This window comes from Ictalurus punctatus, chromosome 2, assembly GCF_001660625.3.
Source record: "Ictalurus punctatus breed USDA103 chromosome 2, Coco_2.0, whole genome shotgun sequence".
Classification (NCBI taxonomy): domain Eukaryota; kingdom Metazoa; phylum Chordata; class Actinopteri; order Siluriformes; family Ictaluridae; genus Ictalurus; species Ictalurus punctatus.
The window spans coordinates 36,879,371-36,890,400 of NC_030417.2; the positions used below are offsets into that span (position 1 = coordinate 36,879,371).

General features: G+C 46.3%; 1 protein-coding gene across 1 annotated transcript; it reads left to right on the plus strand.

Moving 5' to 3' along the window:
- Positions 1-554: 554 nt before the first annotated feature.
- retreg3 (reticulophagy regulator family member 3) lies at positions 555-10,373 on the plus strand. The gene is made up of 10 exons (XM_053676480.1): positions 555-631; positions 973-1,238; positions 5,457-5,563; positions 6,025-6,055; positions 6,157-6,283; positions 6,656-6,740; positions 7,242-7,379; positions 7,535-7,614; positions 7,948-8,080; positions 8,228-10,373. Exons 2-10 carry the CDS (start codon positions 988-990, stop codon positions 8,746-8,748), a joined length of 1,473 nt encoding a protein of 490 aa, XP_053532455.1. The 5' UTR covers positions 555-631; positions 973-987; the 3' UTR covers positions 8,749-10,373.
- Positions 10,374-11,030: the final 657 nt, after the last annotated feature.

Sequence of the window (11,030 nt, forward strand, 5' to 3'; positions counted from 1 at the left end):
TTATACCACAGTTGATTAAAATTCCTAAGAAAGCAAAACTCTAAGGGATGTAACAGAGGGATTCATATTATTTTAATTAGTCTCACTCAAAAAGAAGTGGAAAAACTACTAAAATGTATGATATGAGTGCTTGATGTTTAATAATTCTCCCTGTAATCTTAGAAGAAGTAAAAAAAACATTTAAAAAAAAAAAAAAACAAAAAAAAAAACTGTGTACCTAATATGTATTGCAAGAAATACCTGTCTGTTTTTAGCTACATGTATTTGTTTTGTCACAGTTTGATCAGCTAGCTAATGTTTGGCATACAGTAGCCCATTTGGAATATAGCGGTTATTAGTTCTGTCTCATTTGTGATTATTTATACTTTATATATATGTGAATTCAAAGTTTCACTTTAATGTTCATTAGTGAACCTTTTTATTTTTTTTTATTTTTAGCTGAACTGCAAGGGATCTGTTCTTGCCCTAGAAAATGGCGGACTCCACGGTTAAGTAGCTTTAGCACGTAGGGAACAGGATGTCGATTTGAGACACAAATTGACCTTCTTCCGGTGTCCTTCTTCCGGTCTGAAGGCAAACTTCCGTTCCAGAAGTGACAACATGACGGCGAGCACTTGAGGGATAAGCCAGTGTATGTAGAGTTTAAACACATGTATTATTATTATTGTCATTATTATTATTATTATTATTATTCTTTTATTTAATAAGATGAATTCAGCAGTCAGTTCATGATGTCATCAAATCGCGACACTTCCTTCTACGCTGCTAAGCTACACTAACCTAAATTAAGCTAAGCTAAAATGTACAGCTGAGTTTGTTTTGTTTTGGTTTGGTTTGGTGTTTTTTTCTTTTGCTTCTCCGGTTCCTTTGCTAACGTTAAACGTTAATTCTGTTCTGAACCGGAGTGTGTTTGTTTATTTATTTACTTATTTGTTTGAATATTGTTATTGTGTTTCTAAATCTGGGGTTTAGTTTGTAGACGTAAATATGGCGCAGGAGAGCGAAACCGGAGATGCGGACAGAGGCAGCGGAGACTCCGTGACGCGAGGCCCGGGCGGAGGCGTGAGGAGTCGGCGGCGCTCCGGAGACACCGCGGAGCAGGTGCGGGCCGTGAAGGCGGCGCTGATGGACGCTCTGGGACCTCATGAGCGGCTCGTCAACTACCTGCAAGCGGTGCTTTTGTGGGAGAGACCTGTCCACAGCGTGCTTCTGTACACACTCACCAACTGCGGCTTCTGGTGAGATGATTATGTTCATTAGACTCCATGTTTATAAATAAATAAATAAAATGTGGTGTTCGTTGGTGTTAGACACCGATATGATATGATATATATATATATATATATATATATATATATATATATATATATATATATATATATATATACACACACACACATATAGAAAAGAAAAAGTAAGTAGTTTCTGAAATGTTTTCATATATAGTCACTTATGTGAAAACATCATCCATTTGATGACTCATCTTGTACTAGTCTTGTGTTCGTCCAATGAGAAGCTCTCTACTCCGTATCTATCCCGCCCCCCAGGGTGTGTCTTGCTCTACAGTTCCAACTTTCCGTTAGAATAAATCCTTTGTTTATTTCAACGATTTTGTGTAAAATGGCGATTATTTTTTTTCCCCGAGAGTTTGACCAACTTGCCCGGAATACCTCAGTCTGCTACCTCAGGCTCAAACACGTACGGCATAACTCCAAAAACACAGCATTCTGTCTGTCTAAAATATCGTCCTCAGTGAAGTTGAGGCGCGTGTGTGCGTGAGAAGGTGGCGGTGAGAAATCCTCCACAGTTGTAAACTAATGAACGTCTATATCGCTACGATACCGTCAGGTCTGTTTAGATTGGTTTTGTGTCGTATCTCAAACGCAATTGGTTGTTTTGTTAATCAGTCAAGCACTTCCGCACGCTGTTACTCTGATTTCCTGTTCGAGAAGGAAACGCATCGACGATACGGAATCGGATCGCGCCTCTCGATGCGTTTCATCGGGACTGGAACGATCACGCGCTACGCAGCTCCGTCTCCCGTCTTCAAACCGAAAGACCCTGTGACATGATGCGTCGTTCGTGAACGAGTCGACTCTTTAATCCGACTCTTTTAGGTGAGCGCAGAATCTGAAATAAAACAAAGCGGTGTTATTTCTTAAACTGGCGTTAGAGCAAGAGTTCGTTAAGTACGCCACCAAATTTAGGAACGGTATCAAAAATCCTCGCCCGGAGCCGTTCGAGAGCAGAAAGAGTCAACTGTTGTTGGTGAGTCGAATCGTTCGATTCGCTAAAAACGAGCTGGAATTACCATCATCCCATCGGCAAGTCCAAATCCACACCCGGTGCACTATACAGTACACTGTTTAAGAGAGTTTTAAGCGTGGTCTATACTATCAAGTGTGCTCTTGATATCCCACAATGCACTGCAGTAGGTTTGTGTTCACATAGTAAAGCCTAGGAGAGGTGGAAATCCTGTAATGCACTTTTTTTAAGGTGTAATGGGCTTATTTGAGACACTGCTGGGTGATTTATGGGTAATGTTTACACCGTGTTAATCTGGTAGCTGTAAACTGTCCTTCCATTATAACTAAAACTAAAGACGTAGATTTCAGACACCAAGCGGGTTTCGTGTAAGGTGGGGTTTCGGTTGTTTTTATTTATTTATTTATTTTAAAGCACAACAGTTCCGTTAAAGTCTCCCTCCCTCGTTTTATCCGTACCAAAAGCGTCTTTGTAGCTGATTCCTGCTTCCTCAGTGTTGGAGACAGATGGCGCCTGGCTATATTTAGACCGACAGCCAAGGCTGAAGTGTGCCGTCGTTTTAAAAAAAAAAAAAAAAAAAAAAAAAAAAAAGAAGAAGGACAGCAGGGACATCTGAGCCAAGGAAACTGTAGCTTTATTTACCATCTAGAAGATCCATGATATCCACAGGGTGTTAACGTATCTAAGAATAGACAAGGCCGCACACGGTCGGCGGGATTAGCTACACAAACGTATCAGGTCCGGGTCTTACTGTCGTCGGCGCGTCGTCTTTTCGAGTCACGCTTCCTTTGGGATTTCGTCGTGACCGCGTGATGTACGACGAGTTGTGCTATACGGCGTAAGTGTAAGAGATGATTAAAATGAATAATAAAAACACATGGCAAACAACGTCGTGCTCGACCTCGTGATCCCCGTAGCCCCGCCCCTTATCGCCGCTAGAGCAGGTATAACGTGTCCGACGTCACTCGTCCTGATCGACCAGTTCGTCCGAATCGCATCCTTCCCCACGATCCGACACGCGTCCAAGGATTTACTGATGCGTGTTTTATTTAAGTCATGGTGCAGTGAAAGTAATATCAATTAAAGGAAGAAAAAAAAAGCAGGGTGGTATTTCGTCTGAAAGGGTTGCGTAATGTTTTCAGCGAATCAGAGCCGCGCTGTAAGGAACATCACGTGCCAGGACAGAGGTCACGTTTGGCGAACGTTTCAGCGTGGCGTTGGTGTCGGGACACGTGGACGAGTGTGTTTCAGGAGTTTCCCAGAAGCCCACATGAATGCGAAAAAAATCAATGATTGCGGTTCATATTCGTACGAGCTTGAGGAGGAATCTAAAAGGTGTGAGGAATGTGCTGAACTACAGCAGGTTGTGTGCTACTCGCATGCTGCTCTAACACCTGTCATGAAACGAACCCGGGTTGTTGCCGTGGTTATGAACCGGTGTTGCCCCGGAGCCCCACGTCACCAGTTCTCGATTTCAGGCCACCGGCGTTTTGTCGCTGGTCCTGACCTCGTTTTGTCAGCCGAGAGCCGATATTCTTACGCTGGAACGTTTGGAGTCATCAGTTTTTGTGAAGTAGTAGGATTACAGCTGCACCGCTGTTTACTCCACTTCATCTCCTCAGGCTGCAGGGTAACGTGTGTTTTACACACACACTCTGTTACAGACGTGTAATACAGAGCAAACTGAAAGAGGGATTTACCTCTCTCTCTCTCTCTCTCTCTCTCTCTCTCTGTGTCTCTCTCTACCTCTCTCCCTCTCTGTCTCTGACTACCTCTCTCTCTCTCTAATTACCTCTGTGTGTGTGTGTCTCTCTCTCTCTCTGACTACCTCTCTCTCTCTCTCTCTCTCTCTCTCTCTCTCTCTCTCTCTCTCTCTGGCTACCTCTCTCTCTCTCTGACTACCTCTCTCTCTCTGACTACCTCTCTCTCTCCCTCTCTCTCTCTGACTACCTCCCTCTCTCTCTCTCTGACTACCTCTCTCTCTCCCTCTCTCTCTCTGACTACCTCCCTCTCTCTCTCTCTGACTACCTCTCTCTCTCCCTCTCTCTCTCTGACTACCTCCCTCTCTCTCTCTGACTACCTCCCTCTCTCTCTCTGACTACCTCCCTCTCTCTCTCTGACTACCTCTCTCTCTCTCTCTCTGACTACCTCTCTCTCTCTCTCTCTCTCTGACTACCTCTCTCTCTCCCTCTCTCTCTCTGACTACCTCCCTCCCTCTCTCTCTCTGACTACCTCCCTCCCTCTCTCTCTCTGACTACCTCCCTCTCTCTCTCTCTCTAACTACCCCCCTCTCTCTCTCTCTCTCTCTCTCTCTCTCTCTCTCTCTCTCTGACTACCCCTCTCTTTCTCTCTCTCTCTCTCTCTCTCTCTCTCTCTCTGACTACCCCCCCCCCCCCTCTCTCTCTCTCTCTCTCTCTCTCTCTCTGACTACCCCCCCCCCCCCCCCCTCTCTCTCAGCTCAGTCATGCAGTCTTTATTCGGTTATTCCACTCGTCCCCTCTTTTATGTCTCACACCGTGTCCCAGATCGCTGCACTATTCTACACCATTTTGTAATATAAATAGTGTGATTATTGTGTTCACACTGAAAACCCACAAAAAACAAACTTTTTTTTTTGCACTTTACGTTCCTGGATGTTTCACTCATTCAACCGAAAAAACCCCCACCGTCCCTGTGGAACGATGTACACTTCATACCCTCAACGCTCACAGCTTCCCTCACGTAGCGGATGGGGAGGGGCTACATCAGGCTCAGACGCCGAACCAGCAGCTTACTATGTTGATTTTACATTGTACAAGCAAAATTTTCTCTCTCTCTCACACACACGCGCGAATCTACAGAAACGTACGCAACCTATATTAAATTCCCAGCGACTGATTACTAAAAACAAACGACGGAATTGATGAAACGATCGAAGCGAGCGAGTCAAAGCCATACGGTGAGAGACGATCCTCCGGGATCAGTAAGCCGTCACCGTTTCAGCCCGTACATCAGATTTTACGTCAAACCCGTTTATTTGTCTTCCAGATCGCATCTCCAGAAACGTCTCGCGTGTTTGAGGGCGCGATCGAGTGCGGAAACACCTCGGCAGGAAAGCCGAGTCATCATAACGAAATTCTTGACCTCTAAAGTACATCCAGAACCCACTGTTCTGATTCCTCTCCCCCCCCTCCCCTCTCTCTCTCGTGCAGGTTCTTCGCATTGAGCTCGTTCAGGCTGCTCTTCCTGTTGGCATTGGGACTGGCTCTGGTTGTGTGCGTTGACACGTGGAGGAACCAGATTTGGCCCAAGATCAAAGGTAGTCATGGCTGCCGTCAGCCAATCAGAGCGCGCCTGGTATTTGAACGTCATTGTCTCTTGACGAACACATCCTTTAAATTTAGTTAATATTTCATATCTATTCATTTCCCACATGCACAAATTAAGCCAAATATTCACACGTGTTTAAAATTTTTTTTTTTTAATTAACTTAAACGCGTGTCAACAAGAACACGTGAAAACTGCGCTTGTTGTGTTAAACCTGTTCTCCTGAAACAGTGTAACACCCAGTTCACTACTGTATTAGAATATTATGAATCCTTTACGCTTCAGTCGTTAGGGAAAGGGCGTGTTCACAACGTGAATTGTTATTCTACCTCGCGCCTCACAAACACACGTGTCAAAACAGCGGGAGATACAGAGACACACGCCGTCATCGCAGTGCTGCTTTCTTTAACCGTGTTATTCTGTCCTGACGTTCACGCGTCTGTGTGTTTGCAGTGAAGCGACTGGATGAAGGTGAAAATGAAAGGTATGACCGGTATTACGTATATAACAATGAGTGCAGGATGTTTTGCAGAGAGCATCAGATTACTGATTGTGCGCCTGCTTGTTTGGTGTGTGTGTGTGCAGTTGGGGTCTGGTGCAGCCCGGCACCCTGAGCGTCCCCGAGTTGTGCCACCACATAGCCGAGGTTTGGGTGAGCGGAGCCTCGTGTGCTGCAGATCTCATGGAGTTTAAACGACACAACCCTGGCCAGGTGAATCAGATGCAAATCCACCCTTTGTTCCATACATCTCTTCATTACAAACGCCTCAGTGCTTTACATCCTGCTGAATTTGTATCGCCTCCTTCCTCTCATCTAAAATGACTCTCAGCATGATGTTCACACTCTCTCTTCGTCCTGAGCTCGGGGACGCGCAGACCGTTGGCATTTTTTAAAGCTTACGACACACTTTTTTTAAAACTTGCATTTGACTGCTGATGTTTATTATTATTATTATTATTATTATTATTATTAACGTTGTTATCATGAAATTTTTAAGAAGCTGCTTTTAAAGGTGCTTTATAAAATAGTTTTTTAATTATTATTATTATTATTATTATTATGATTATTATATTATCTCTGCAGTTCTGTGTACTGGTGTGTGGGCTGTTCTCTTTCCTGGCCATGGTGGGGCGCTACATCCCCGGATTAGTCCTTTCTTATGTCGCAGGTGAGTTTAAAAAAAACAACCTTCTCGTACACCACATCACTACACTGGCTTGTTTTTGTTCATTTTAATCCTAAAACAAAATCAACCAACCAGAGATAGTGGGCGTAACCATGGAAACGGAGCTAAACAATGATAATAGCAGAACTTTGTCTTTTTCTCTCGCTCTCGCTCTCTTTCTCTCTATATGTATACAAAAACATACAAAAAAAACCCCTCGTGGTTAGCACGTTTGCTTCAGGGTCGGGGGTTCCAGTTTTGGCGTTTCCAGTTTGTCTGTACTGTGTGAACATGTGTGATTCTACCCTGCGGTGGTTTGCCACCCCATCCGGGGTGTCCCCTACCTCGTGTCCTGAGTTCCCTGGGATAGGCTCCAGGCTCCCCAGCGACCCTCTGTAGGATAAGCGGTATAAAAATTTGGAAGGCCGGATATTTCGCCCACCCCTAGGAAAAAGGTTTTCTGTAGAGTATAAAACACTCACTCCGTCTCGTCTGTTTTGTCAGCGTGGGGCGCGTTGTTGTGTCCGCTGGCGATTTATCACCGGGTGTGGCCGCGCGCGTGCGTGAGGCTGGAGCCGGCCCTGCAGTGGCTGGACTTCAGCGTCAAAGGCTACATGATGTCCAAGCCCATAGACAACCAGTGTGAGTACTAAAGTGTGTAAGAAAATATTTGTCGTAGCGGATTAGTTCCCTGTCAGTCTGCTCTGGAGCTCCTTCCTTCTAGTATTGACCATCGCGTTGACCCGAAGAGTCACCGACTCGAACATCTGTAACCTTTTTCCACCGCGTGTTCACAGTCCTTCGTCGACCGATCAGAAGCGGCACCTCGGGCGACGCCAGCGACAGCGAGGAGGAGCTAGCTGCCTTCTGCCCGACAGTAAGTACACTTCACACATGAACAGCTCCAGTGTGCTACTTGTTACAGTTTGAGCAGGTGCGGTGGGGTGTACGTTGGATAAATGTTCTGAGGCGGGGGGGAAACCCCGTCAAGCAAACAAATAATCTGCTATCGAGCTTGCGAACGGATTCCCAAGTAGACCGTGTAAAGATTCAGTACTCACAAGTGACACAAATATTCCAGAGTCCAGAAATCAGCAACAAACGAATCAGCTTTTCAGACATCAAGCACTTTCTTCCATTCCTGCATGTGTTTAGTGACGGGTTTTTACTGTGAAATTTTTTCTCTTCCCCCTCCCCCCTCATCCTGGAGTTTGACGAGGCAGCGTTTGATAAGGAATTAGCCGTGACTGATTCGGAGCACTCGGACGCAGAGGTGTCGTACACGGAAAACGGCACCTTTAACCTGTCCAGGGGACAGACTCCTCTCACCGAGGGCTCAGAGGGTGAGAGAGATCATGTGTTTATGTCTGTCTTTGGTTTTTATTCGATACCGATTGATACTTTTCTGTTTCGTTTGATATGAACGAACGAACTGTTGTTGTTTTTTTTTCTTTCTTCTTCTTCTTTCTTTTTTCTTTTCTCCTGACCAGAACTCGACAGGCACAGTGACCCAGAAGAGTCATTCGCGCAGGACCTCCCAGACTTCCCGTCTATAAACCCAGACGCCACGCTGATGGACGACGATGACGACCCCAGCCTCGGGCTGCCCAGCTCGGCCGGCGTCTCCGGCCATCATCGCGCCTCCGCCTCCTCCGCTTTGCTGGACCTGGACACGCAGCTGGACTCGGACCAGGACGACTTCGACACCGACCTCTCGCTCGGCGGCTTTACCATGAGCTCCGACATCACCGGCGATCTAGCGGGTATCCTGGCCAGCAACATGATCCAGGCGGCTCTCTCGGGGGCCATGCAGGCTCCGCGCAGATACAGGAAACAGTCGAGCTCAGAGCTGGACCCGGACCTGGACCAGGACCAGGACGACTTTGAGCTGCTGGATCAGTCCGAGCTCAACCAGATGGATCCTGTAGGGGGATCAGGGGCGAGAGGAAGCGGCCAGAACAGAACACGGGGATCCGGCTTCCTGTCCAACCTGCTAGGGAAGCCACAGTGAGCCGTGTGTGTGTGTGTGTGTGTGTGTGTGTGTGTGTGTGTGTGTGTGTGTGTGTGTGGTCTGATACACACCTACCTATAGCAACACCTTCTACCTGTTCTCTAGAGCATACTCACAGGTGTACTTCTAGGTGTGTGTCTTGCACGGGTCACGAATGTTGTTGTATCTGAGGTTCCGCTAGTCGGTGGCTCCAGTCGATCACTGTGAAGTTGTTTTTGTTTTCTCGGATGTTTCCCCGTTTTCCCCGACTCTTTTCTTTCGTAGGCACAGCAATAGCACACCAGGACCGGGAGAAGTATTACAGAAACCAGCAAAGCAAACGCCAAAACCTTTTAACAGCATCCGAAAGGTAACAAACCGAGCCTTATTTCTAAACCTCTCCAACGGCAAAAATTCTGTACAGTCGGCGTGGTTTAATGTCGATCCACTCGCGATGGGACCAATCCGCCACACATTCCTGTAGAGACGCCGGAGATCACGCGCACCTCCAAGAACGCAGCACGCGGTCAGGCGTCGGCTCGTGACCGCGTCCACGAACGCTGCCGAACGACGATCGAGGCTCGATTAGAACGTACCGTAATCCTCATTTACCCTGCTTCCTGTTCGACGCTAAGCCGGGGGGGGGACCCCCCGAATATTTCGAGCTCAGAGGTCAGTAACTTCAACTTCGCCAGTATGTCCTGCACCACAAAAAAAAAAAGGTTATAAAATAAAATATACAGCATTTCTGAGAAGCACTTTACAGCGATGACCCTCTTCACGACCGCACAGGAGCGGGGTTCGGGTCCTCACGGCCCTACTCCGTTAGAACCGTTAACGGTAGCAAGCAACGGCGGAAATATCGAGAAGGAGGTAACTAGAGCGTCTTCCTAGAAATGCACGCAACCCGATTAAAGATGTTTACCAGCGAACACGGAACAAGACGGAAGCCTGGAGTAACTCATAACCACCTCTTACAACCGCGGTGAGCAGAAAAGCATCTCCGAGCCGGCGGTACATCGGACCCCGAGGCGAACGGAGCACAACGAGAGAAGACCACATGAGGTAGCGCCGCTCTAAGCCGAGAACAGGAATCTGAGCACAGAATCCGGACATCTGAGCGTTTGAAAAATCTCACCGTGCGTAGGAAAACCCAAACCCGATACCGAAGCCAACACCCGAGAGGGACGCGGATATAACGCCGACGTCTCCGACGTCTGATCCATCTCGAGTCTGTTTACGTATTTCACCCGCAGTCTTGATTTAAAAGCCCACCTCATGCTGACGTTCCCCTCGGTGGAGTTTTGAGATGAAATCTGATTGACGTGTACACCGCAGTGTGTGTGTGTGTGTTAGTAGGAGTAGGAAGCAGTGTGGTGTCATGCAGTGATGCTTCATTTGCTCGTTTGCTGTGGTGTTGGTTTTTTTTTTTTTTTTTTTTTTCTCCTTCCTTCGATGACCTGCTCACGTCATTTTTGTTTCATCCTTCTATAGTAGATCTGCAGTATCGTGCGCTCCGGTTTGATTCTTGCTGTACAGGTGAAATGTCCTGATCTTCACCATAGATGTGCGTATAGAAATGTATCACATCGTCGTCCCGTGTACAGCGCTACACTGGCTTCTACAGACGTCACGCGACCATATTCGCAAAAAAAAACAAAACACTAAAGTGTATCTATTAGGAAAAGCTCCGATCCTTAGCTCGTGCGTGTAGAATTCGCTGCATTTGCAAGCTACGGACATCTAATCTGTAAACAGATGGATAGATTAGACTGCGGTTCTATTAGGCAAAGTTCATTTCCTGTCACATTTAAAACGGTTAAAAATATTATCGCGTTTTATCACGTTATAGCAGCTATTAACAGTCTCCTCACCAGCACCTCGTTTTTCTTTCAGGGTTAGGGGTTCGATATCTCTTGATGTTGTTTATTATTATTATTATTATTATTATTATTATTATTATTATAATAAGTCAAAAAGCAGAAACACACAGCGTGTCGTTATACGTTTTCATTTGCTTGGTGGCACGTCGTTAACCCGTCTATAGGGACGTCCGCCTGACGAGTCCCTATGTATGTTGTTGCTATGGTAACGATAACGTATTACAGTGGGCAGGTCAAGATAAATGACGTAGAGCCGACGGAAACGCCACGTTGTCTTGTACTGGGATGATGCGGGGGGGGGGGGGGGGGGGACACACGACACACACGACTTTACAGCCAGAGGAAATGTAGGGGTTAGAGTGTATTATGAACTTTGTTTTTATTCGTATTTTCAAGTAATAAAAGACATTTTTATTATAT